The 27,977-nt window shown below is 31.2% G+C and overlaps 4 protein-coding genes across 5 annotated transcripts; 1 reads left to right on the top strand and 3 right to left on the bottom strand.

Moving 5' to 3' along the window:
- Positions 1–1,084: 1,084 nt before the first annotated feature.
- Positions 1,085–5,834, bottom strand: LOC110610619 (polyadenylate-binding protein RBP45C-like). Its single transcript, XM_043955244.1, has 7 exons — positions 5,398–5,834; positions 4,488–4,959; positions 2,259–2,314; positions 2,051–2,181; positions 1,863–1,959; positions 1,603–1,764; positions 1,085–1,348 (listed from the first exon to the last, which is right to left on the bottom strand). The coding sequence occupies exons 1-7, from the start codon at positions 5,692–5,694 to the stop codon at positions 1,346–1,348; spliced, it is 1,218 nt and encodes a 405-aa protein (XP_043811179.1). The 5' UTR covers positions 5,695–5,834; the 3' UTR covers positions 1,085–1,345.
- A 1,392-nt stretch (positions 5,835–7,226) lies between these two features.
- Positions 7,227–7,604, top strand: LOC122723308. The gene has a single exon (XM_043955101.1). It carries the CDS (start codon positions 7,227–7,229, stop codon positions 7,602–7,604), a length of 378 nt encoding a protein of 125 aa, XP_043811036.1.
- A 1,084-nt stretch (positions 7,605–8,688) lies between these two features.
- LOC110611626 (probable disease resistance protein At4g27220) lies at positions 8,689–13,842 on the bottom strand. The gene is made up of 3 exons (XM_021752014.2): positions 10,467–13,842; positions 9,759–10,280; positions 8,689–9,277 (listed from the first exon to the last, which is right to left on the bottom strand). Exons 1-3 carry the CDS (start codon positions 13,773–13,775, stop codon positions 9,029–9,031), a joined length of 4,080 nt encoding a protein of 1,359 aa, XP_021607706.2. The 5' UTR covers positions 13,776–13,842; the 3' UTR covers positions 8,689–9,028.
- A 4,209-nt stretch (positions 13,843–18,051) lies between these two features.
- Positions 18,052–26,870, bottom strand: LOC110611615 (probable disease resistance protein At4g27220). 2 transcript variants are annotated; one of them, XM_043954609.1, is made up of 3 exons: positions 26,751–26,870; positions 19,635–22,965; positions 18,052–18,799 (listed from the first exon to the last, which is right to left on the bottom strand). In XM_043954609.1, exons 2-3 carry the CDS (start codon positions 22,953–22,955, stop codon positions 18,299–18,301), a joined length of 3,822 nt encoding a protein of 1,273 aa, XP_043810544.1. In that variant the 5' UTR covers positions 22,956–22,965; positions 26,751–26,870; the 3' UTR covers positions 18,052–18,298. The 2 variants fall into 2 exon arrangements, with proteins under 2 accessions (XP_043810544.1, XP_043810543.1); XM_043954608.1 differs by lacking the exon at positions 26,751–26,870 and having other exon boundaries at positions 19,635–23,231.
- Positions 26,871–27,977: the final 1,107 nt, after the last annotated feature.

Raw genomic sequence — 27,977 nt, 5'->3', positions numbered from 1 at the left:
CAGCTTAAAATTGGTCTGAGGCCATATATTAAATTCAATTAAATTACCTAAACTCCTTATAAATTAACAACTAAATAATTTGAAAATATTATGAATTTAATAGTAAAATTTAGACATGAGTGGCCTAATTTAATGTAAGTATATTATTCATTTAGTAGATTCAATCAATCAAGTTTCTTTCTTTTCAATCTCCTACAGAAAAAGGAATGAACCTTAGAAGTTGTTTTGGTTCCAGAGCTACAATTTTAATAAGCGTTTATCACATAAGTTTTACCATACAAATTGTGTATTTGCATTAAAAGATATAGGTTTAGTAGTTTCGTACAACTGCGAGACGCTATCAAAAGAAAACTGTTTTAATATATCAACTAGAAATTAATTTAAAATTAAATACAATAACATTTTAATCATTAAAATTTTACAACAGTTGGATAATTCTTTTATGTCAGTATACTTTAGCATCATCTGAAATTCTAAAAGACAATGAAAGCATGACCGTACGTCTTAAATCAAAGTGACTTCAAAATTACTATTATTTTTATAAAATATAAAAATTTATTAATTAATTTTCAATATCAAGATATTATAAGAAAATTTAAATATTCTAAATAATATTAATTTTTTTATAAATTAAAAAATCAATTAATAATTTTTTAATCTAAAAAATTAAATAATAAAACATTTAAAATAAATAAAATTAATAAAAGACTAATTACTATATTTTTTTAACGTAAAAATGGTTGTAATGTATTTTATAAGACCAAAGACCCATTAACAAGTTTTTCCCACTAAATAATAAATTTTCCCTTAAAGATATACCCAGTCGTCTTGAATTGACCCAACTAGACCTAACTATGTACCCCCCCCACCGATTCAGCAAAGGCGAGCTTTAGATCTACTTTACCAAACAAAATATTTTCGTTTACAAATATTACAAAACTAATACTTCCCTCTCATTAATTAAACTTTGAGCAGTTAAAATATTAGGCAAATATATTGTTTTAATAATAATAATAAAAAAAGAAGCCACTAGAGAAAAGAATTTTTTTAGAAAAAACAACACAAGCGCAGATAAACTAGCATATCCACAGGAAGCACAAGCAATACCATAATAAATTGAAAGTAAGAAGTTGTACTGGACACAACATAAAAGCAATATCTGACAATTTCAACATGCATCGTATGTCGTGATGCACACCCAAAACAAACACACTAATAATCACTATATCACTACAAAATAGGTCAAAAGCCTACTTCCAAACATCAAGCATTGTACAATGGTCTGCGGAACGCGAACTGCTGCCGAGGATTAGGGCCAACTTTGTCTACATCCACCACAGCAACATCACTGCGCATACCAGAAATGTAAGAATATAGCAATGCATACGCAACAGCTAACAACCTACATGGGTGTTTTCAGATCATGTTCCGATGAAGAATAGATGACAAAACAGCAAGCAATCACCACCCAGTGATCAGGAAAATAATCCTATCCTTTCTAAATACCACCCATTTCTGTCCGAAGTGCTTCTGTATATTGGTAATCCTATTTACTAGTTGAACAACAAAAGTGAAAGTTCTAAACTTGTTATTTTTAACTACCTGCTGTGGCTGTTGGAAAGTTGCTGGTTGCTGGTAGTTTCCGTATCCAGGATAGCCACCATAATACATGTTAGGGTCTTGGGAAGATGCATATCCATATGCATCATATCCTTGTGCATATCCATAATATCCTCCATTCCATTGACTTTGATCTGGCTGTGCCTGGACATAACCAATGGATGCCTTTTTAGTTTTTAAAATACATGGGAATATACATTGTCAAAAAACACAGCTGATTTTAACGGGGAAGAAACAAAGACCTGTTTGTTTGAAGGACTGCGCCCCCATGAAAGCCGAATACTTTGCCCTGCTAACTGGGTTCCATTCAACATCAATAATGCTTGTTCAGCACAAGCCCTGAATAAAATCATATGCAGATAACCAAATCAATATAGAATGGCAAAAATGATATTACATAACAAACAGGTAGCATAAAGCCCTCAAATACCTGTTAGCAAACTGAACAAATCCACATCGCTTGCCAGCGGGTATTTTCACATGTACTAGCTCACCATATTTACTGAACACTTGTCTCAAATGGTCATCTGAAACACTTGGATCTAAGGCCCCAACAAATATCTGCATTAAAGAGTAACAAGTTAATAGTTTAGAGCGAGATGTAACCATGCAAACAGTCAATAAAACAAACTACCCACAGTTGTATTATTTGGATCATTCTCGCCCTGATTTCCTTGAGTATTCTGAAAAGAAGCTGAAAAACCAGGAATATATGTGAACTAAAATATGAAAAATATAATATGAAAAAAAGTTAAGAGTGCACATGGAGAGCAGCTTTTCGAAACAGGATGCTAGAAAGCAATCAGGATTCTTTGCTTAGAGGAAACAGGATAAAACCAAGTGATGTGACCAAACCAAACATTCTTAGTTATGAAGTAATCAATCAACATGAAAATATACCTATTCCTATAAAAGCCTGTAAGTTCAACATTATACTAACAACCAAATCTCCATAGAAATAGATGTCGATTGACTAGACATCTATAGATTTTGAGATCTACAGAGATGATCAGCATAGAAAACACCTAATGACCCAAAAAAGAAAGAAATATACCAAAAAAAAAGTAACATACATTGCAAATATAAGTGATTAAGAAAGTACATTCAGCAAAAGCAAAAGCATTTCAACATCATAAACAAAAAGAGCAGAATAATATAAACCAATTGAAAGGAATCAAATAGATCTGTGTTGCAAGGGGAGACAGAACCCAAATCAATGGTTTCTACTTTCTAGGTGCACACAATTACTTTTAGTTTTTAGAAAAACCTTACCGATATTCCGAGATCTAGCAGTCACTCTAACCCAACATCAAATTTGTTGGAAAATTATCGAATATAATCACAATCATATTGCATTCCCATTATTTGGTTATACAAACATGGCTAACCAACAGTATTCCCATTACATTATTCCATCAACATAATTTTGCAGATGTAATGCTCATGGCACATGAAATCTATTTACTCATGTTATTTTGATCGCATTGATCAATTCATCATCCATTGTCCCTTCTATAACTGTTATCACAATAGCTGCCACCTCTGTGGCGCTGCCATTGTACGTACCATTGCATCTAACATCAACACCTCGGAGGCTCACACCTTCACCAGCACATCCAAAACCAGCACCATATCCCTACAGTTAGTACCACTGGCACAGTGACTGCCACCTCCATTACATTATCTTAACACGGCCATACTTCCACCTAATAAACTAGTTTAATGAAAAAGCATAGCTAAGTTACAATAATCTTTCATTTTACATCCAATCAATATGAATAAAATGATCATCTGCTCTAAATTCCTTTAGCTTCTCGATTACATAACCCCATAGTACTACTAAACATGTTCTAGAAAAATGACCCTCATAGAGCCATATAGATGTTGGAATTATGAGTACAAGATTGAAGTCTCGACCAACATTACTCTCATGAACAACAGAAAGCTACAGGAAATCAAGTACATTGTAAATGAAGAGACATCAGAAGACAATTGCTGTCGCACTCGCACGATATCAAATGCAAGGACAGTCAAAATAGTGCTCAGTTGCATGGACACACAACAGATCTAAATTGCACTACAGTTGCTTCATGTAATCACTAGCACTGGGATGAAGATCCAAAGCTCTCATCTTCTCGAGAAATATAACTATACTACTGGATAAAAAAATTAGAATAGATGTAGACTGAAAGTATATAGTGCAAAATAACTGAACTGTGAAGAAATGAAACGGCAGTCCTAATCGATAAACATAAATTAAGGAATTCTGGAAAGGAATTAAAACATGGGAGAAGGAAAAAAGAAAAAGGAATAAACTTGAACGGAAAGTTTCAAATGTAAGGTACTGGAAAGTAATTCTGTGAAGGTAGCAAACGCCACAAGAAAATTAAGTAAACTTATGACGTAAACAAAATAACTGACCTAAAATGAGGCCACGCATTTAAGTGGAATCATTTCATCTGAAATCAGTTCCAGGCCCTCCAAAATGAGAGCCTCTTGATGTCCTGCTTTAAGACAACATGAGTTTTATATAAGATTATGCATGTTTTAACTGAATTAAATGTGCCCAAGTTTACAAAGGTAAGTATTAGATGGAATTTACTTTTCAAATTCCATCTACCTTCAGGAGCAAAACTGAAAGCACAGGAAATTAAGAACACTATTTGGGCAAAATCAACTCCATAAAAAGAAATGAAAAGAAAAAGAAATGAACAAAGGAATCTATTATAATAATCAACTCCACACCAATATCAACTCACTGCTTCATACAACTGAAGTGCATGCGTAGATTGGACAACAGCAAAATCAAACACCAATATTCCATTCAACAACGTCCAATAAATGCAAAAACAACTATAACAACATACCTTTCTGAAATTGCTGAGTCACAGGTTTTTTTGTAGCAGCTGGACCAATCCGCATGGGCCTAGTAGAACAGTACTGTCCATTCATTTCAACCATGGCGCGCCTTTGCTCATTTTCATCAGCAAACCTCACGAACCCATAGCCCTTGGAGCGTCCAGTGACCCTATCAGTGACGATTTTTGCACCTTTCACAGATGTGTAAACATTTCTAAATGTTTCTTGCAATAGGTAATCATTGACATCAGTAGCCAAGTCTCCAACAAAAATAGTATAATCAGGGCCGTCGTCTTGCCGCCTCTCACCGGCAGAAAGAGTAGCCCAATTAAGCCTGAAATTCTGCTCACTATTTGGCATTAGTGTCCCATTATATGTCTGCAAGGTCCTCTCTGCTGCTGCTTGAGAAACAAACTCAATGAAACCATAACCCTCTGGGAGGCCTGTCTGCTTATTCCTAATGACCTTAGCAGAAACAACCTGCATGATACCAAGAATAACATTTAGAAGCAGTATAAAAATCTAATTGCATAGAAATGACATAAGTTAAGGCATTTCATTTATAAAAGTACGGGGGGAAGGGTTCTGCATCAATAGATCCTCACATGCAACTACAAATAAAGTTGCACCCAATAAATTTAATTAGCATAAGGTTTGCTACGAGACAATTAGCCTACACAAACACATCACTTTTTCATGGAAACACCCCCCTCTTTCTTTCCTAATAATTTCTTCCAAATCTCCTGCAAAGAAAATCGGGGCACAAACATTATGTACAAGGAAAAGTAAAAAATGATTAATTTTGCATCCAAACAAACAAAACCAGTTTCCTAGGATCAAACCTTGATATGATGAGCGAAGTAAAGATGCACATGTAGTTAAAACAAAAATATGGCATGTAAGATATATATAAGTTACCTCCCCGGTACTGGCGAAGATGCTGAAGACATAATTTTCGTCCATCCACTGCTGCAAGTCTCCAATCCACAACGATCGGATCTCGGAAGAATCTGCACTGGCAGCACCCTGCGCAACCGGCTGAGGAACACCATACTGAGAAGGGGGAGGTACAGGTGGCGGTGTCCAACCAGAAGGAGGTGGAACAGGCTGCTGTTGCTGCTGCATCATCATCCACTGCTGCGGGGGCTGTTGTTGGTACTGCTGATCAGCAGGCATCTGCTGAGGGGCTACTCCGGATCCCGGCTGTTGCATCATATTGAGAATAGCGTTTTAAAGGGAAGAAAAGGTTAATCGGAATTATGGAGTGCCGGATCTGGAAAATCGAAAGCCGGCGAGAAAGGGAGTGGAGGTACAATTCCTAATCCCGACGAAGGAAGGGAAATGGAGATTCGTCTCTGCGACAGTGGATTATATTGCGAGAAGGACGTGGTTCGGAGGATTGGGCTGAGCTCGATAGCATAACTCGTAACACGGTTTTTCTCTTGGGCCTTAGTGGAAGTTCACCTTGTGATCAAATTTATTTTAGAAAAAATATATATATATATTAATTTAAAATATTTTCAAAAAAATAGTTAAAAATTTATTTTATTATTCACACATCTCTCTATGTATATAATAAATTTTAATATTTTGACAAAAAATTATTAGTTTATTGTTATTATTTAGAATTAACGTTAGTTTAGAAAGGAATAATGATATTGTTAAAAATACTCATCGTTATTTTTTATAATAATAATAAAAGAATAAATTTAATTGGTTATTAGGATTAATTTGTTTTAAATAAACAAAAATATAAAATTGTCAATATATTTATAATTTTGAACAGTCTCATTGCATTAGTAAGTTATTAAATCCAATAATTTTTTAAAACAAAAAATAAAATGAAAATAAATCTTAAAAACTATCGATTCAACATACATTAATTCATAAAGTCTACGTTTTATTTTAGTTATAGAATATAATTATCATATTTTGGTAAGGTTGAATTTATAAACATAATTGCTATTTTCATATTAGGTAATTTATTATTATGACAATTAAGATTAATTTAAAAATTATAAATAAATGCCAAATAATATGTAAAACGCTAATAAGATATTTTCATCACCGGAGTCTTCATCCTTATTTCACCACTGAAATTTACATGGCCAATCACAGCGAAATAATATGTAAAACGCTAATAAGATATTTCACCACGGTTCTCATTTTCTAGCCCCACTGCCTATTAAACCAACCGCCCAGGTGATTTAATCCCTCACCGAGCTTGGCAGGGACCATGTCCTAAACTACTTTATCTGACCAAGAGCTGCAAAATATGGCTCTCTAGCTACAAAATACAATACACTGGCTAGGCGAGATGTTGCAGCAAAAAGAACTTAGCACCCCGTTGAATGAGTCTCCTGTAGCCGAGGAGTTTCACGTTAATGAGCCTTAACAGAACAACAAGAGAACAAGTGACAGAGATGAAGAAGCCAATTGGAGGAATGAATCCATAGCCAGAGCAAGAGACTGGATAATGAAGGAGCTTATTAAGAATGATGGAACTGAGAGCTATTCCTTCGAATTAACGGAAAGGTCGAAGAATGAAGAGTTAGAAAGAAACTACCGCCTGGAGAAAAGGTCTAGAAGGAGGACGTAGATTTGGATTAAAAGTTGGAAAGACTGAAAGAACAACTACTGGTGGAGTTGGGGGCACGAGATAGCAGCAGCCCCTGTTACTAACCTCATCACCGTTTGTGAGACGGTTTCAATAAGAAAATATTCCCAAAAAGTTCATGATGCTAACAATGGCGGCTTACGACAGGACGAAAATCCTCAAGGAGAATATCTTGAACTACAAGACATTCATGGAGCTGCAAAGTCACTCAAATGCCTTGATGTGCAAGGTTTTTCCCACCATCTTAGCAGGCCCAGCCCAAGTGTGGTTTAACAGTTTGGAGGCAAGAAGTATTAAGAGTTTTATGGACCTAGCCAACATGTTCATTAGCAGATTCATTGCTGGAATTTCTGCAGAGATAAAGACAAACCATTTAGAGACTGTTCGACAAAGGAGGAATGAATCCTTAAGAGAGTATGTGACCAGGTTCAACTTAAAGGCTTTACAAATACCCGAGCTTGATGAAGGAAGAGATGTGGAAGTTATGCAGAAGGGCACCACCTCCTAGAGTTCTTCGGATCACTATACAAAAAGCCGATGGAGCTAATGAAAAGGGAAGAAAAGTATATAAGGCAAGACGACGCCTTAACCATAAACAGATTCACTAGGGAGTATAGAGATAATGGAAAAGTTGGGGAGGATAAAAGACAGGACAGACCGGAAAGGAGACAAAACCGGGGGATTGAGGCACTGAACAAGCACGGTGGGAGAGGAAGGAGCAGAGACCTTATCAACCTCAGCTCCCCGCCAAAATCACTCTCTCGAATGTGTCCAGAGCAGAAGTGCTCGCAGCGGTCTCAAAGCATCATTGATAAATTGGAAAAATTGATTATAAATCTCATTCCAAAAATCTATAATATTAGAAGTTAATAAACGCGAGAAACGAAGGCTAAATGGTGAAAAAAACCATATCAACTCAGCATGTTGACAACGAAAAAAAAAAGAGCCAATGTTTCTCTTTCTCTACAAAAAGGAGTCCGGGCTGAGATGTTGCAATCTGTTTAAGTAGGAGATCATTATATGGTAGACGTTCCAAATACAACAACCAAATAAAAATTTTCAATTTGCTTGGCAAATTTAGTTTCCACAATTTATCTCATGAGAAAGCACTTTGTAAAGATGAGAAAGGATCCAAATTTCCAGTCCCACGGCTAGTAGATGATTTGCATAAAACTCTTACAATTTTATAATCAGAATGAACCAAGTAAACTCCGTTACTTTCAAAGTGTTGATCTTCTCTATTAAAGATGTTCAAGGGTATTGAGAGAATTTTTATAATATTTTTTTTGAATTGGAAATTGAGAATCGGGGAAATAGAATTTGATAACCTTCAAATTTACTCGTACGCACTTACCATCAGGTTAAACCTGTGAATGCTTATAACATCTTTTCTTTAACCATCAGTATTTGAAATATTATTTTATATGAGAACAGTTAAATGTTGACTAATAATGGCAATAAGAACTACATAATACCTATTATGATTAATTACTATAATAAAAACCGCATTGTGTGGTAAAAATCCTTGTCCGTTTTCTAATTCAGCAGCAAAAAGAAAAAAAAAATCACTACAATTGGTTGAAAAAAATATAGAAACTAGTTTTCTCACAAACCATTTTTTTAAAAGAAAAGATTGAAAAGCAACTTAAAGTGTTCACACAAGACACACGTAGACATGTCCTTATTAATTTCTAGGAGCTAAAAAATGAGAGATTGTGCCAATAAAAAAAAAACACAAAACTAGGTCTCTGTTAAAACGTATACAAAATAATCTTCATTCGCATATTTAAATGAACAGCACACAGCACACACAGAGTTTAAGTCCGCAGCACATATGTTCAGCAGGCAAAGCACATCAACCTCCTTATTGAGTACGTGTAAAGAAGAGGACCCTCAAAGTCGCACCAACTCTTCATACCATGGAGGTAGAAGTTATGATCCATTTTCCTTATTAAGGTTTTCTTCTCCTCCTCCTCCTCCTCCTCCTTCTTCTTCTTCTTCTTCTTCTTCCTCCTCCTCCTCCTCCTCCACTTCTTCTTCTTCTTCTTCTTTCTTTTCAGCTTCCGCTTTCGAAATCCATTTTCCTTCACAACGAGTCCAGTCTGAGTCATTAGAATGTGGAACAACCAGTACTTGTGTTGTTGCAGACTCTATTGCTGAATCTCCACTTGTTGTCTGTGCCTGCATAATCACCATCTTGAAGCATGAAAGCTAGAACCCACAAAAATATGGTGGATACGTGTAAATTAGTGAGATTAAAACACGCATGATACGATATAATCGAGGTTGAGCACCCTGGTTTAGAAGGCTAGCAATTCAAACCCATAATCCATCTCCTTCTAAAAATGTCCATACCGAAGAAAAAGGGGAAAGAAAAAAAATACTCTTACAGATTGTTAATTAGTAACTCATGCAAATTACTCTTATGGATAAGATTATGACTCCAGAAAAGAGAGAAAATCAATATGAATAGATTTTAGTTTTGAGTCTACACCCATGGGCTCAGGTTTCTGCATCTAATCTAAAGGAGAAATATCATTTTCTATGAAGCCAAACATTTTTCTTTAACATAAGGAAATGCTTCCTATAATTAATACTGCTCGAAGCAAACAAATCTATCCTAAGCGATCCTGCTATTTTGTAAGTTACCAAGTATATGTACCTCAAATTTGGCGTGAACAGAAGCATCTCTTGCAGCAGTAAAGATCGTTGTCATCTCAGGACATGTTTTCACCTTTAACACTTCCAGAGATGGGAATACGAAATGATATTCTTTTGGACAGAAACTGATAAGGCTTGATAATTCTTCAAGATGTAATTTCAGGAGCTCAGGAAGCACAATCTCTGACATATTACTGATATCTGTTTGTTCTTCAGATCCAAAGATTGCCACTAATTGGTGGGATGCTTGTATGTGAAGCTCTGCTAGATGTCGCAGACCTCGAGCAACTGTTATTGGCAACAGAATCTTCAATTTGTTGCAATCAACAATCTGAATTTTTTTCAAGGAAGTGAAACACACAGATAGAAAGGGAGTGTTCAATGAGATTTCTTCCTTTTCAACGTTATAATCGTTTTCCTTAGCAACAATGCCCACCAACTCAGAGCATCCTTTTAAATCTAGAATTTCCAATGGTAGTCTTTCTGTGTCTGCAACTATCAACTGTTCTGAATTTGTTGAGACCTGCATCAAAAAGTTTTAAGAAACAGGGAAAAATACCAAAAGAGAAATTAGATTTCTACAGTAATTAACTCCATACATGCAAATTGCCAAAAAAAGAAGGGGAATAACTATTCCAGAAAAAGAAAACAACTAGCCTTGGCTGCAACAAATTTAGCTTTAGAACTTGGAGCAAAGTAATGAACATACCTTTGGAGAAATTTGCACAACTGAATGCAGCAACAACTTAGGACATTTATGAATTTTCACATGGCTCAAATATGGCAGTACCACAGCAGAAGTACTGGAGAACAAGTAGCCAACTTTGGATGAGTCTTCAAGTTCTAATTCTGTTGGGTAAGGGAATATGTTCCCATCCTCATCACTAAACACTTGCATTAATTGTGCACAATCAGATACTTTCAACACTTCAAGCTGCAAGAGGCCACGAGCAATTGACAAAGGGAATACACATTCCAATTTCTCGCAGTCTTTTACATGGACTTCCTTTAAGTTTTGCAGGCAGGTTTGTTGAGGTCTAGTTTTCGAAAATGTTTCTTTCCCATCCTCATCTTTCTCTGAGATAATATGCTCAAGCTGACCACAACTTTCTATGTCAAGTTTTTCCAGGTGCACCAGAGTTTGAGCAAGGGACGGTGATATAACAGATTTCAGGCTTCCACAGTCCCAAAGAGTGATACGAGTGAGACTTCTGAGATTTACATGGTGGGTCGGCCCCTTCCATATGCATAGCAATGCATCCATGCATATCAGCTCTAACGTTGTTAGGTGTGAAAGGCACTCCTCTGCGTCATCCATTCCATCCAGTTGGAATACATCTTGCAGACTCTCACATTCTTCAATTATAACACTTTCCAATTTTAGCATTCCTTGCAACAACTTCGTTGGAAATATGGTGATAATTTTTTCACATTCCTTAACAGTTAGTTTCTGTAATTTCTCCAAGAACCCCTCTGGTGGCGAACCATCACATAGTTCATTCAGTGATGCTACGGCGTCGATATTTAGCTCCACCAAGTTTGAAAATGTCTTTGCTGCGATATTTTTCTGCTTTGTAGTACTAACAAGGCATTCCAATTCATAACCATGAATTTCAAGGCGAGACAGATCTTGGAAGCCCATTTCAGACATGTCTGGCGTCATGTTTTTGAATCTTCCAGGGTTGTAATCCATTCGAAGATCATATACATTCTTGAACAACTCCTTACATGCACGAACAGTTTGTTCAGTTGGAATTAAGCATAACGTTCTGGATGCCGGGTATCTAAGCCTTGACGGGAAGGACGGGTATTCACAATCACAGTTGTGAATATGATACTCGGTCAAGTTCTTGGGGAGAGCAAAGTTTTCTGGAACTCCAGTAATTGCACGCGGTGTCAGTGACAGAGTCGTCAAGTGCCGCAGTGAATTCAACTCCATCAGGCTAGCATTGTCTGTTTCCTCCCATTCTTCATAGGAACCCAAGTATAATTCTTCAAGTTTGAATAAGTTCTGAATCAAATTTGAAGGAATTTTACCTGGATAACAATCTGTTAACTCCAACAGTTTTAAGTTCTTCAACTCTCCTATCTCTTCTGGTATATCCACAACATAAGAACCAAAAAGACTAAGGATCTCAAGTGTCTTCAAATTTTGCAATGAATCAAGGTCGGAGACTTTGCAATATCTCAGCTCCAGAGTCCGGAGGCTTGTTAAGCATTCTAGCGACCGTATTGACAAGATCACACGGGTTAAAGATAGAACCCGCAGTATTTCCATTCCATGAAAAGATTTATCTGAAATATTTGTAAACTTGTCTCGAGAACTGGAATACCCCTCTGTACTATATGCCCTTCTAGCCAACAACAAAATTTCCAACTTTGGAGAATCCAATTGATCGGGAAGTCTATCTATTTCATTGTCCAACAAGGAAATAGCTGCACATTCCCTGAAGCTTTCATCCGTTGGCCACTCTTCAAACCCAACACCGCCCCCCACAATGAATTCCTTCTCTGTTTTCGACTCTCCGGCGACTGAATAACTTTTCCCGATCAAGAGGACAACATCACGAACCAAGTCATGCATTTTCACGTGTCCTTCCTTTCCAGCTTCTAACAACAAATGGCAATCTCTGAGCTCGTCAAGTGCGTCCACAACTTCACTCAGATTATCTTTTAGTGATCGTGCACGTTGATACAGCCGCAACCCAAACGCATATCTAGACAAGTCTTCAATACAAATTTCATGATCTTCTGGATACAGAGAACATAGCAGCAAACATCTCTTGGTTTCCTCTCGTGGCAATTCATCAAAACTGAACTTGAGACTTTTATAAGCGTTTTCTTCTCTGCTCAAATCTCGAATTTCTAGATGTTCTCCCTCTTGAAGCTTTGTCAATGCGCGTTCCCATCCATGAAGTGATTTACCTCTGAGGGCCTTGGCTAATGACACAATCGCTACAGGCAAACGCCCACATTCTTTTGCTACCCTCTTTGCCACATTGCTCAAGGCCGTGGAGTCATCCTCTAGATTGGCAGCTGTTTTGAATAAAACCCATGCTTCGTCTTCAGTTAAAATATCCAGCAGAATCTTAGGCCGACAGTTCATAGCATCACAAACAGGAACTCGGCGTGTTGTTAGCAGAATTTTGCAATTCCCAAGATTCTCAGCAGATGGTATCCCAATTTCATTCAAATTAAGCTCTCCCCAAACATCATCCAACACTATAAGCTTCTTCTTCTCATCCTGCAGTCGCAACATTAACTTGCTTGCTCTCTCTTTTATGCTATTTTCCTTATTGCCATAATCCAGGTGCAGCTGCTGTGCAATTCGATCTTGGATAGCACTCATATTTGGTTTCTCTGTCACAGTAACCTTCACAAATTCATCAAAAAGCTTCCGTCTCTCAGCCTCCTCCTTCACTTGTATTGCCAGGGTGGTTTTACCCACTCCCGGCATACCGTGCAGCCCTATCATATGCACCCCATCATTCTCCAGCGCTTTCAAAATCTCACAAAGAGCTGCTTCAGAAGCTTTAGAGAGGATCAGACCCTTGGATTGAATGAATTCAATGTTAGGGAGATCAACATCATGGGTTAGCTTTAGGAATGTGCTGCGCTCTTCCTTGAGATTTTTTAGGGTTCCAGTCAGATCTTCAGCTTCCTTGCTTCTACTCCATCGCCAAGCCCAATTAGGACACCAACTATTAAAGCACTTCTTATCTTGTTTAATTGCATTCTGTAGAAGATGAGCATCTTCTATGGCTTGATTGGTTCTTTTGATCCAATCTTCAACAGGTTCATCAGGAACCTTGGTACTCCTTCTGTCTTCCTCAACTAATCGATGAACCTCTTGTTGCACCACATCCAGTGCGTGTTCTTCTTGATCAAGCTGTTGTTGAAATTTCTTCAAACAGCACATGTAGCGAAATTGATTTATGGCTGCTTTTACTCCTTCTTCCACGTAATTGGCAGCAATGGAAAGGAAAGTATTCGAAGCCCACGCCAAAATACATCCCATTTTTGCCTATCTGAAATAGAGACACAATTACTGGTCCAGCAAATGATCCATGATGTACCAGATGAGTATGCATGGTGTAGTGCAATATGAGAAAAAAAATTCTCACCAGCATCAACAGTATAAACAAATCCTTTTACAAGTGGGAAGTAAGCCACCACCAACCAATTTATTTAAGCAAAAATAATTATCTAATCTCTCAAATTTAATAAAATTCATTAATTAATTTATTAATTTTAAAAAATTTATTGAAATATTTTTAAAATATTAAAAAATTTATTTAAATAAAAATAAAATAATTAAATTGATATTAAATTTCAAATAATAATATATATATATATAATTAATTTTATAAGCTAAACAAATTTAGGAAATTATATTACTAATAATAGAAATAAGAAAAAAAAAGTTCACTTCAGAATTAAAAATTATAACTTTAATTTTAATTTTATAAAAATTAAAAATTAAAATAAAAAATTAAAATAATTTCTGTACATTAATCATTTATCATTAATTATATGAAAACTGAAAGTAAATTTTTATATGTAAAGTTATTTAATTATAAAATATAACACTCATATTTTAATATTAAAAATAAAAAATATTTAAAAACTTGAAAATAGAGCTGCAATTCACATATAAAGGGTTGACTAAGAACTAAATTGAGCTTTAATTCAAACTTATGTTTCACGGAAAATTGATATATATTTTCAATAATTTTTAACATTTGAAATACTTAAAAATTTAATTAATAAAAAAATTAAGTCATTTTTTATATTTCAAAAATTTTATTAAAATTTTTATATAAATTTATTAATATATTAAATAAATTACACTTTAATTTCTAAAATTTATTGTAATTAATAAATTAATTTTAATATTTTTAAAATCAAATATTTAAATCTCTCCCTAATTAATTAGTTCAATTAAAAAAATTTTCATTCATAATTTCATTAATAAATCTATTAAAAGGGGAATAAATATTTTAAATACTTAAAATATTCTTATGAGCATTTAAATTTTTATTAATTAAGTAAAATAAAAATATTTATAAGCTAAATTATTCATAGTTCAGTTTATTTTTAATTTTTGATATTTCAACGTCAAGTACACTAATATTTTAAAAAAAAAATATTTATAAGCTAAATTATTCATATTTATTTTTTATGATCACTTTTTAATAATAATCAGTGATAGTTATTTTTATTTAGTTTTATTTATACAACTGAAATTATATATTAAATTATTTAAATTTATAAAAAATAAATTTAAAATTTAAAATAAAAAAGTATTATAAGTAATAATGGTTAGATTATTTAATATTTTCATAAACTATTTAGATATAAATTAAATAAATCTAAAAAATAAGTTTAATAGGTTACGAGTTGTATTAACTTTTTTTTAAATAAATCATAAATAAAATTAAATAATATTTATATTGGTAATAGGTTAAATTATTCAAATAAAAAAAAATTAAATGGGAAAATTCATTCTAACTTATAAAATTTTATCTATATAAATTTTCTCTAATTAATTTGACTCTCAACTTAAAAACTTTGTCTTTAATATCTATATTTAAATTTTCTCTAATAAATGATGAAAATATTTAAATTTTAATAGATGGAGAAAAATAAAATTTTAACTTTTTAATATTTTTAATTTAAAAAGGAGATAATTAAAAATATTTTATGCTTTTAATTATAAGAAATGGATTAAAGGACGGGTGTTAAATAAAATGATTATAGATAGATTGAAGTATATGATTTTAAAAGTACAGAAATAAATTATGTTAAAATTTAAAATTAAAGTATAATTTATTCATTTAAAAAAAATAAAAATATTTTACATTCAATAAAAATAAATAGAATAATTTTTAATTTAAATAAATTGATTATTGAGAAATTTAAGTATGCAGTTTTAAAAATTTAGAAATACATTCGTTAATTATATTAAAATTTAGAAATTAAATATAATTTACTTGAATATATTTTATTTTTTAAATACTAAAAAATAAATTATCGTGTATTACGTTTGGTAAATAAATGTAAGTCTTAGAATCAAATTGGATTTAGAAAAAAATAAAATAACTGAAATATACATTTTGATTTACATAGGTTATGATTAAAATTAAGCATTTAATTCGTGGAAAGATGAATTTGAAGAATCTACTGTGGCAGAATTGAAATTGAGATTAAATAATTCAATATTTAAAATATATAAATCTAAATGTTAATAAGGATAATTAAAAAATATAAAAATTAAATAAATAAATGCATACATGTGCATGGATCACAAGCATATGAACTTTCTAATGTGCCATGAGAAAAAGTTAAAAGGAGCATAACTCCGGGTTTTTTGCAAAATAAAGTTAAAAAAAAAAATATTTTCTAAATCCTAGTTTGCGGAGAAATTTTTCTCAAATCAGGGTAAATCAGACCTTTACCGCATTTTATAAGTGCGGTAGTCTTTACCGCACTTATAAAATGCGGTAAAGAGTAAAATTATTATTTTTTTTAAATAAAAAATTTCTACCGCACTTTTAAAGTGCGGTAGAATTTTTAAAAATTTTTTAAAAAAATCTACCGCACTTTTAAAGTGCGGTAGAGCTGGCAGAGAGGGCAAAAACGAGACTCGTCTCTGCCCCGTCAGTGATTAATAATAATATATATTAAATAATTAATATAATATATATTAAATAAATAAATATAATTAAATAAACTTTACACATTACCGCACTTCAAACGTGCGGTAATGTGTAAAGTGATTTACGTATACGATAAATCAAATTCCAATCTAATATTTTAATTATTAAAAATAAATTTAAATAAAATTATACCGCACTTCAAAATGCGGTAGAATTTTATTTTTTTTAAAAAAAATTATTTTTATATCACTCACCTCTTTACCGTACTTTAAAAGTGCGGTAGATTTTTTTAAAAAATTATTAAAAATTCTACTGCACATTAAAAGTGCGGTAGAAATTTTTTATTTAAAAAAATAATAATTTTATTCTCTACCGCATTTTATAAATGCGGTAAAGACTACCGCACTTATAAAATGCGGTAAAGCCCTGATTTACCTTGGTTTGGGAAAATTTTTTCCACAAACCAGGATTTAGGGAATATTTTTTTTTTTTAACTTTATTTGGCAAAAAGCCCCCTTTCTCCACATGAAAAAATAAATAAATAAATAATTGAAATTTTAGTTATGGTTTAAATAAACCAAAATTTTATCCATTAGCCCTAATAAATACAAAACTTATTAATATAAAGCTAATAAACCAAAATTTTAGTGACAAATACAACTGTTTCTATATCTGATCTGGTAGAACGAGGAACTTCTCCTCCATCGTACCTCTTGATTATATATTTGTGAAAAAATAAAATAAAATAAAAGTTGACAATTATATATATAAGAATGGAAGATGAGTTTGTTGAAGTTTACCTCAGTGTTTTCCACAGTTGATGAGTTCAGTCCACCCTCTCCAGTGGCTGCAGCTGGAGAAGCAACACCAGAGAGAAGAATGTGGGAAAATTGAAGAAACTGATGAGCAGAGATGAGATGATCGCTACAATTTCTTAAAACTCAGTGTCTGTTTAAGTAAATGTGTGGGTTGGAATTTCATATCGTCTTCAATTATTGCAATTAGTCAATTACTGACTTTGCACCACATGGACACCTGGCCTTTTCTCTTGATTGTTCACATTTATTTATCTCTTGTTTCCACTCAATTATTGTCTTTTTTTTATTCATTTAATTAATTATCATGTGTTACATATTTAATTCTAAAAATCTTATCCTAACTAACAATTTCAATTATTATTACATTCACAATTCAAACATGGAGGAGTAGTTGTCTCCTATAAATGTAAAAACTTCACATCTGCCCATCATGAATCAATGGATTATATAATATATAAATGGTCAATATTGCTTTCCATATATAAATTAATACTTCCTCTGGTTTTATAATTTTTATTCATTCTATTTTTTGAGATAATTTTTTATTAATTTTTTAATTATATCTATTTTAAATATAATAAATTTTATTAAATATTAAAATATATTTTAAAAGATTTTTTTAAACCGTGATAAACGAGTTTATTATGAATTCAACTCGAATTTAATATTTATTTTATAAATCGAGTTTAACCTTATACGTGAAATCGAGTTTTTAATTTTATTTTTTAATTGAATTTGAGCATATTAAAACTCGGTTGGCTTAATTAGATTACAATCCTACATACATATAAAGAAAAAATTATTTCATGCAATATAATTGTTGTAAAGTTATGGCACTCACCATTGATCAATAGTTATAATAATACAACTGTTATACACATAAATTATAAAATTTCCATTGATCAAGACTGAGACAGATTTTAGTGATCATCAGTCTTGATAGATATATATCCTGGCCAAGTGTGCTCTTGCTCAATCAGACATCATGCTCAATAGCAGAAATAGGGGAAAAAAAGATAGCTTCCCTCAAAATACAAGTTGAAAAACCTGAGTTTTTGGCAACTTTATGTAAAGCTTGTCACTAAGTTTGGACATCCTATCACAGTTAAATCCTCCAAAGATGGGAAAATGAAATGATAACTTGCAGGACTGAAGTTGACAAGGCTTGGCAAGTCTTCTAGCCTTATTGTGTATAGCTTTGGGAAGATGATTTCCTTCTCATCATCAGCATTTGCTTCATCTTCAGCTCCAAATACGTCCACCAATTGATCCGCTAGTCCTACTTCAAGATATTCCAGGTATCGAAGACTTCGAGCGATTGTGATCGGGAAGAGATGCTTCAACTTACCACAGTTGTAGAGCTTGATATGGAGCAAGTTAGTGAAGCACACATGTTGACAATAACTTTTGTAACTTCTCAACAAGATAGTTTTCTTTTCATTGTTATCCCCATCATCATCAATGGCATGCTCCAATTCTTCACATTCAAGTATAAATTGATTTTTCATTTGTTCTCTTTCAAAATCTGCACTTTTTGAACTTGATTGTTCAAAAATTGTTGAAGCCTGTATCAAAAGATAGAACTGCGTTAGATAATTAGTGTGGGGTCTCATTCAAAAATCTAATTTCCATAAAACTTGGAATCTCCTTATTAGTTCTCGTACAACTGCAGAGTGGATTTTTTAATTATTTTAGTTAATACTCCCTCCTCTTCTATCTCAATTTATTTTAGTCAACTTTTCTTGAAAGCCATAACAAGAATCTATTGAAATAAGATGTTTTTCTTATCCGTTTAAGGTTTTCGCATATTAATTAAGGAAAACAGTAAACATACTAAATTTTAATAAAAATAGAATAAAATATTCCAACAAAGAAAATATTTAATGAAGTTTAGAAGTTAAAAAAGAGAACATAAAAAAAAAAAAAAGAAAAGGAGTATATCACAATGTTCGCTTTACCCTAGTTCAATTGTTAGCAACATATTAATTATGGGCTATTACTCTCCCTTATTCCCAGAATACAAAAGATAACCACGCATGCATAGAGCAAAAAATCCAAACCTGAAAAGTGTCAATGTGGCAAACCACCATCTCCAAATGCAAAATATATCAAGAAGAAATATGAAATCTAACAGAAACTGCAAATTACTGACAATAAAACATATCTGAGACTGACATATATAAGCCCTGAATTTTTTATACATAAATTTGATCCATTCAAAGCATAAAAAAGATTCGCAAGCATGAGCATGTATATATGCAAATGCAGCAAGTGCATGTGTGTGGACTCTGGCAGTTTAAAAAGAAAAGAAAACAACAATGAAGAAATGAAAAATAGAATCAGTGGCAGCTGCAACAAATTTAGCTTATAGACAATTTGGGGGTGAATGAAGAATACTACCTTAGGAGCAACCAGTAAATCAGTAACAGAATGCATCAACAGCTTGGGACATTCTGTAAATTCTAGATGTTGCAGAGATGGAAATACTGCAGGACAACGGAAATAGCTATGTTCTGGTGAATGTTTGAGTTTCGATTTTCTTGGCTGAGGGACAATGTTATTAGTCTCTGCTGCAGACAGAACACCTTCCTCTTTATTCCCAAATAATTCCCTCAATTGAATTGCACGCACTATGATTATTTTTTCTACGTGCAAAAGGCCTTGAACAATGGATATTGGAAAGATATATTCCAACTTGCTGCATTCATAAACGGTGAGGATCCTTAGGTTTTGTAAGCCGAGTTGAGGATGAGCATCTGAAAATACTTCCTCCTCTTCCCCATCCTTTTCTGAAATAATATGCTCAAGTTGATCACAACATCCTATATAAAGTGTTTTTATGTGCACTAGACTTCGAGCAAGAGATGGCGAGAAAACATATGTCAGAGACCTGCAGTTATTCAAAATAAGATGAGTGAGATTTTTTAGGCTTACGTGATGGTTTGGTCCCTTCCATATGCTCCTCAGATTAGGTAATTCTTGCAGCTCTAATGTTGTTAAACATGAGAGCAACTCAGTATTTGCTTCACCAAGTCCATCGAGTTCAAATACTTCTCGCAAATCAGTACAATGATTAACAACCAATTTTTTCAAATTTTTTAATGCTCTCCGCAACTTAGCAGGAAAAATGGTAACCATATGGGAACAGCCATACATCTTAAATGTTTGCAATTTCTCTAAGAACCCCTCTGGTGGCAGACCATGGCATATTTCCCTCAGATCTGTTTTGCATATGTCTATCATCTCTAAATTTGAGAATGTAACAGCAGGCACTTGCAGTTGCTTTGTGTCAATGAGGCATCCAATGTCACACAAAAGAAGGTTAAGGCAGATCAAATCATTAAAGCCCCTTTGATCAATCTCTGGCAAGATGTTCTGGAAACTGGTGCTATTGAGCAAATGAAAATCATACACATTCTGGAACAACTCCCTGCATGCCTTTACTGTGGTCACATCAGTAGGAGTGAGGCATATGGTTCTTGAGGTTGGATACCTTATACTTGAGGGAGACATATCATAGGAGCATCCACAATTTATGTGTATACAATATCCCATCAAGCTGGGGAAAACAAAGCTTTGATGGATGTACTCATCATAGTTCAACCATAATACAGCCAAGTGAGAGAGAGACCTCAGTTCCATCAAGCTAGCATTGCTTCCTCTTTTGCATGTCTCTTCAGCTTCCCATTGTTTGAAGCTACAGCCTCCAACGTATAACTCCTCCAGTTTGGTTAATTTTCTAATCATATTTGAGGGAATCCTCACCAGCCATTTACAACTTCTCAAATCCAACACTCTTAAATTATTCAACTCTCCAATTTCTTCAGGCAATTCTTCAAAAAAAGAACCACGGAGGCTAAGAATCTTTAGTTGCTTCAGCTTTCGCAACAAAACAAGGTTAGCACCTTTATTACTTGATTTGTGGCAGTTGATGTAGCAATCTTTCAGTTCTAAGGTCTTAAGATTTGTCAAAAATTCTAAAGATTGCATTGATAGGGACCCATGGGCTAAAGACAAAACTTTAAGCTCTTTCAACCCTGAAAATGATGTAACTGGAACATTAATAGTTTCTTTTGAACTAAATAATGTTCCTTTTTTGCCCAATAACAACAATTCAAGTTTTGGAAAAACCAACTTATCTGGAAGTTCTCTTACATTGTTGTCCATTAAGGAAACTGCAGTATAGTTGTCAGAGTTTCCAATATTTGGCCACTCTTCTGAACCAATTCTGGCTCTTACTCTAAAAACATTTTCCACCTTGGATCCAATCCATAGGGCAACATCACGAACCATGTCATGCATTTTGACATGTCCTTCAATTTCAGTTTCTAAAAGCATACAAGAAGCTTTGAGGTCACCTATTACTTCAAACACTTCATTCCTTACATCTTCAAATGATTGAGCATCTGGATAGAATCCCAAGCCAATAGCATATCTAGCCAAGTCCTCAACAAAAATTTCACTATCTTCTGGAAATAAAGAGCACAACAACAGGCATAACTTGGATTCCTCATAACGCAAATAATCAAAACTCAACTTCAGGCAAGCATACACGTTTTTGTCTTTATCAACATCAAGAATGTCTATGAGTCTAGATTTTTTAAGTTTCTGAAATGCTAGTTTCCATCCACTTAAACTTTTACCTTTTAGAGCCCTTCCCAAAGTCACAATTGCAATAGGCAAACCCTTGCATTCTCTTGCAACTTTCATTGCCACACTGCTCAATACAGAGGAGTTATCATGTAGACCAGCATTCTTTTTGAACAAAGCCCACGCTTCATTTTCAGTTAAAACATGCAAAGGAATCTCCCTTTGACAGTCCATAGAAGAACAGACAAGCCGTAGACGCGTTGTTATGAGAATTTTGCAACCCTTGTGATCATCACCATGCGGGACCCCTAAATCTTTCAAATCAAGAAATCTCCAAACATCATCAAAGATTATAAGCATCTTCTTCTCACTCTTCAATCTCTGCCATAATCTGCTTGATCTCCCCTCCTTACTCTTTTCACCAAGATGCAAACCTAACTTGTCTGCTATTTGATCTTGAATTTTTCTTATGCCTTGATCCTGAGACACCACAACCATCAGAACCTGATCAAAAAGCTTGGACATGATAGCTTTTCTCCCCACTTCTTTAACTAGGGTGGTCTTACCCACCCCTCCCATTCCATACAATCCAATCACGCTGACATCATTCTTCAGAGCCTCCATAATCTGGTGAAAAGCTTCTTTTGAAGATTTTGAAGGAACAAAATCCTTAGATGGAAAAAATTCTATGCCTGGAAGAGGAGCATGGTAGGAAACTTTATCAAATTTGCCACTTTCTCCAAGCTTTTTCAGAATCACTGCCTTCTTTGCTACTTTCTTATTGAAACTATATTGCCATATCCAATTAACACACCACTTATTAAAGTGCATAATGTGCTTCTCAATTTCATTGTTCAGCTGCTGAACATCTTCCATGACTTTGTTTGCTTCTGTCATCCAATCTTCTACATCTTTCTCAATTGCTTCAGCATTTCTTAAGGCCATGTTGACTTTGTTTTGCACCCGACCTTGCGCTGCTGTCAGAATCTTCTCTTCTTTAGTAAGTTCTTCAACAATATTTTTGAAACAGAAAACATATCGAAGCTGCCGTCTAGTTGGGTTCACCAAGAGTTCTGTAATCTTGGAAGCAACGGTGACAGCAACGGTTACACCAATTCTCTCAGCTGCCATTTCTGCTAAACTGAAATTGAAGAACAAGTATGTTGGTTCAAATAGATTTAGAAGAAGCAATTAGGATCAGGGAACATATACTGAAGACAAGAAAATGCCCAAAAAAAAAAAGAAGAAAATAAAATCTCTTTTGGGTAGTAGTGAGTCTGAAGGACAAGTGCAGGATGCGCCAAATTCCCTTCAAATTCCAGATTTTCTTCAGAGGCCATAGACAGCACGAGAGCCAATCAAGAATCAATCAAAACAAAGAATCTTTCAAGTTTTTAATTGCAGCAGTAAGACCATCTCAATGGTGTGCACCATTTTTTGCACTATTTTAGTGCTTTACACTAAAATGATGCAATATTATTTTCAATCTTTTGCACTAATTTTAACACCAAAAAAAATATTTTATTTATATTCTTCTTTTTTTTAATATTATATTATTTATTTTACTTTAATTTTATTTATATATATCACTCAAAAAATTTATAGAATTCTATATATTCACTCTAAATATTTATATATTTTATATTTCCATCCAATATTTAAATATTTAATTATTTTATAAATAAATAAATAAAAATATATTAATTAAATAATAATTATAAAAAAACATTACTTAAACATTAATTATAAACATACATTAATTAAACATTAATTAGCAAATTAAAAATAAAATAAACTCATACATATTAAATTATCAATAAAAAATTACAAACTAATTTATATGATCATTTGAATTTGTATATCAGAGAAAAGGGCTCAGCGTCAACAACCACCACCGCCATCCGCATCTAATATATATGGTCAATATCTCAATGATATTGCTGGATCCGGGTCTGACCTTCCGAAATATTAAATATTTAATGTACCGTGAATAATTGTATTTTGAATTAATATATATGGTTGAATTATAATATATGTGTTACTTTACTAATTTATTTATATTATTTTATATAATATATTATAAATAAATTAATTTATTATAAATATTATTTATAATTGTTAATATATTAATTTAAATTAAATTTTAATAATTATAAAAATATAAAATAAATTAAAAATATAATAAATTATGAGAGTGAAAAAAAATAATTTTAATTAAAAATATATATAAATTTTGAATTATATTATAATTTAAAAAAAATAAAAAAAAATAAATTTTAAATTATATTATAAATTAAAAAAAAAAAAAACAGAAAATAGCGCTGTTACAGTATCACGCCAAAATGAATCCCGTAGAATTTTAGCACAGCGTTGGAGGGCCATCTCCAACGCCAAAATGAAGATTGGCGCACCGTTGGAGATGGCCTAATACATTATAAAGTTGGTAGTATTCCTCAGAAATTGACATCACATACAAATCTCTCTGCAAATACATTGACAGCTAAATGAAAGAGTTCTCAAAACTTGAAAACGAAGAATCATGTAGCTAAATGATTACTTCGTTAACTGCTTTACAGCCTAGACCTTGCAGTGCTTGAAATTTAACATTTTTCTTTTAACCCTGGAATCACATATTCTATTCTTGGTCATTGATTGTAAGACTGGGGATTTTGATTAACAAACCTAATTATCAGGTGCTTAAATTAGGGTTTTGTAACCACCAAAAAAAGTAAGACGAGAACGGATGCTAGTTGGCGTTCTGGCGGGAGGTACGAAGCCGCATTGTTTGCAGGCGGAAACGAATCTTTTATGCTTTGTTCGGATCGGTAGAAACGGTGGGAGGAGTAAATAAAAGGTAAATTTACTAAAATTCATTAGTTTTTAAAAAATATATTAAAACGTAATGAACTTTTTCAAAAATTTATTAATTTGTATTTTTATTAATTTTAATTATTAAGTATTTTATTTTTAATTTTTATAATTTAAAATTAATTAATTTTTTAATTTTATAAAAATTTATTAATTAGACCTTTGATATCAAATATATTTTAAATTTTTACATAATATTTAGAGTTAATTTTTAAAAAATTAATTTTTTAAAATTTTTAAAATTATATTTTTTAAAATTTTTAAAATTATATTTTATATTTTATATTAATTAATTACTAATTAAATCTTAAATTTTATATATTATTTTAAATATTCTTACCGTTATTTTTACTGTTAGTGTTTAATGAGATTGCTACATCTTCGTATCATACTATCGCATCAATAAATTTCTAGAATATAATTAATAAAAATTAAAAATATTAAAATGTAATTATAAATTTTTGTAAAGTTTAAAATTTTTTTATTATTTTATTTAAAATTAAAATTCATAATAATTAAAATATTTGATATTATTATTATATTTATTTTATTTTAAATTAATTTATTTCTTAATTTTTTTAAAAAAATTTATTTTAATTAAAAAGTACATGATTAACTATGTGATTGGAAATGTTTTATAAAATAAATTTTTTAAAGAGAACATATTGTAGAAATATAATTTAATTAAATATTAAATTAGTATATAGTACAGTAACTATATTGTTAATAATTTTTATTTTTATTTTTTTATTTTTAATTATATTGTTAATTATGTATTTTTTTAATTATAATAATATTTATAGTAAATTTTAGGAAAAATAAGTTAATCTAACTGACAGATGTTTTAAGCTAAGGATAAAAGTATTAAAATTAATGCTCTAAAAACTATAAAAATATTATTAATGTTTTGTCCAATTCGAATTTTAATCATAAAAAATGTATATATTACTTCTTTTAATTTTTTTTAATTATTAAATAATTTAATTTCTATTATATAAATTATGCCGTTCTAATTTTTCTAGTGAGTTTGAAATATACATTTGTTAACATTCATTCATTTAATACACTCAATTAATATAAAAGTTCTAATTTTAAAAATAAATTTATAAAAAAATTATCTTATAATTTGATGTGTTTTTCAAGTATGGCCATATGATTTCACGTATTTAGCAAAATAGGAGTTTTCTTTCTAACCATACAAATGTGATATATAATTTAAAAATAATTGTAAAATACATTTTAATTTTAAAATTTAAAGAAATATATAATTTAGTATCAATATATAATTGATCCCTATACTTTTATAAATTAATTAGAAAATGTTATAACTATTTTATGTTTGTACAAACTAATATTTCTATTTCTTTGTTAAATTTTATCTACTATTTAAAAAATAAAATACTAAAACAAAAATTAAATCAAGAGTTTCACACAATATAATATGCATTTATATTCAACCCCAAAGAACCTTTTTATTTCTAACTTTCCTATTCTCGATTATTTATTTTTAATTAATTAGGGTAAAAAGAAAATTCTACATTTTTATTTTATTTTTTTATATATAATATTGGACTAATTTATAAAAAAATAATAAGTTTTAATTAAATTATTCTGTTCATATTTATTTGTTATTTTTTAAAAATTTTATTTGTCTAAAATTAATTGTCATTTTCAAAATATTAAGAAATATTAATTAAATCTGTTCCAAGTTTACCCTTATTTCCTTTGAGCATTATAATTACTTTTACAACTTCATATAATTTATCTTATCATTTTTTTCCTCTTTTTTAATTATCTCACTTTTTATCGCTAGATTAATGTAGATAATTAAAATCATTGACATTAAAGTAATCAGGTGAGATAAAAATATGGAAATTGTAGAAATTAGGTGAAATAAAAAAAATTAAAAAATTTATTAAAATTTGAACTGTTATAAATTGTAAATTCTAAATAGGGTTAGTATTTCGATATATCAAGAAAGAAAATTTTTATTTATTGGATGTAAAATGAACCAATAAATCAAACCCACGTAGGGTTAAATTAATGTTATGAAATTACCTCAGCCGAGGAGAGAGGTGCAAATTGGCAAAGCTAGTGAGCAAGGAAGCGATGGATCTCCGACGGGCTGTAGGCTATAGCGGCGGCCTCTACTCCTCAGTCCTTTGTCTTTGTGAAAACTGAAAAGCTCAGAAAATTGCGTTGATTAATGAGTGGGTCGTCAACTTAAGAAGACAAAACGACTGTGGAATATCTCATACATTAGTATTATTATATTAGCAACTTGGAGTATAATATATATTTTTTTAAAATGGGAATCGGAGTATAATATTATTGTTTGACTTGATATATATATTATTATTATTAATTATAGAACGATGATGGATGGAAATTATTTGTTTTTAATTATAAAAAAAATATCTATTTTTTTTATTTTATAAAAGAATGAACATATTATTTTTATTTAAAAATTTTATTTTTTAATCATCATAAACTTAGTATAAAAAAACTATTAATCAATTGATTAATTTTAAAAAATATATCAATTAATTAAATAGTGAATTTTTTTATTTTTAAAATGAAAATTAAAAATTAAAAAATTAAAATATGAGATCTCAAAGATTTATTTAAATATACTTATTAATAAATTATGTTTGTGAGTGCAATTGAATAGTGAATTATTTTAGTTAATATAATTAAATTTTTAATAAAGCATATTTAATTATTATTATTAATGTATAAAATGGCTAAAAGCAATATGTCTCGATTTATTTTTTAATATATATATATATATAATTAATTTATTATACAATAATATATAATAATTAAAATATATTTTTGAAATATATTTTATTATGAATATAAAATATTGTTTTGTAGTATAAGATGAATATTGTGAATATTCAAATGATTATTTGTAATATTTTTACATTTATCAAATATGTTTCTTATATTTTAAAATAATTTATTAATGTAAAATTTTAATTAAAAAAATTTTAGAAAAATAATATAATCTAAATAAAAAATAAAACTGAATTAGCTACCAACTACTTAGAAATTGTTCTACAACTAGAGCTATAGAAAACATAACTAAAGGCTCAACTTATCAGCTACTATTTCACGACTTTATCAAACACTTAAATTTCATTCGTTTGGATTTCTTATTATCTGTATCTGAAAATTGAAACAAATACTCCTTAATTTATTTGGTAAGAAAAAATTTATTAATTATCCTTAATTTTATAAATTATTTATTAATAATAGGTTTTTTATTAAAAAAAATTAAAT

This window comes from Manihot esculenta, chromosome 3, assembly GCF_001659605.2.
Source record: "Manihot esculenta cultivar AM560-2 chromosome 3, M.esculenta_v8, whole genome shotgun sequence".
Classification (NCBI taxonomy): Eukaryota; Viridiplantae; Streptophyta; class Magnoliopsida; order Malpighiales; family Euphorbiaceae; genus Manihot; species Manihot esculenta.
This window is presented reverse-complemented; position numbering and strand designations above follow the sequence as displayed.

Excerpts from the sequence above, each read along its gene's own strand:
- LOC110611626 (XM_021752014.2), bottom strand. The coding sequence starts at position 13,775 with ATGGGATGTATTTTGGCGTGGGCTTCGAATACTTTCCTTTCCATTGCT. Across the intron at positions 10,281-10,466 it reads TTGTGCAAATTTCTCCAAAG|GTCTCAACAAATTCAGAACA; the intron begins GTATGTTCATTA and ends TTTTTGATGCAG. Across the intron at positions 9,278-9,758 it reads CTGTTCACGCCAAATTTGAG|GCACAGACAACAAGTGGAGA; the intron begins GTACATATACTT and ends GTGATTATGCAG.
- LOC122723308 (XM_043955101.1), top strand. The coding sequence starts at position 7,227 with ATGGCGGCTTACGACAGGACGAAAATCCTCAAGGAGAATATCTTGAAC.
- LOC110611615 (XM_043954609.1), bottom strand. The coding sequence starts at position 22,955 with ATGGCAGCTGAGAGAATTGGTGTAACCGTTGCTGTCACCGTTGCTTCC. Across the intron at positions 18,800-19,634 it reads ATTTACTGGTTGCTCCTAAG|GCTTCAACAATTTTTGAACA; the intron begins GTAGTATTCTTC and ends CTTTTGATACAG.
- LOC110610619 (XM_043955244.1), bottom strand. The coding sequence starts at position 5,694 with ATGATGCAACAGCCGGGATCCGGAGTAGCCCCTCAGCAGATGCCTGCT. Across the intron at positions 4,960-5,397 it reads TCTTCGCCAGTACCGGGGAG|GTTGTTTCTGCTAAGGTCAT; the intron begins GTAACTTATATA and ends GGTATCATGCAG. Across the intron at positions 1,960-2,050 it reads TTTGTTCAGTTTGCTAACAG|GGCTTGTGCTGAACAAGCAT; the intron begins GTATTTGAGGGC and ends GATTTTATTCAG.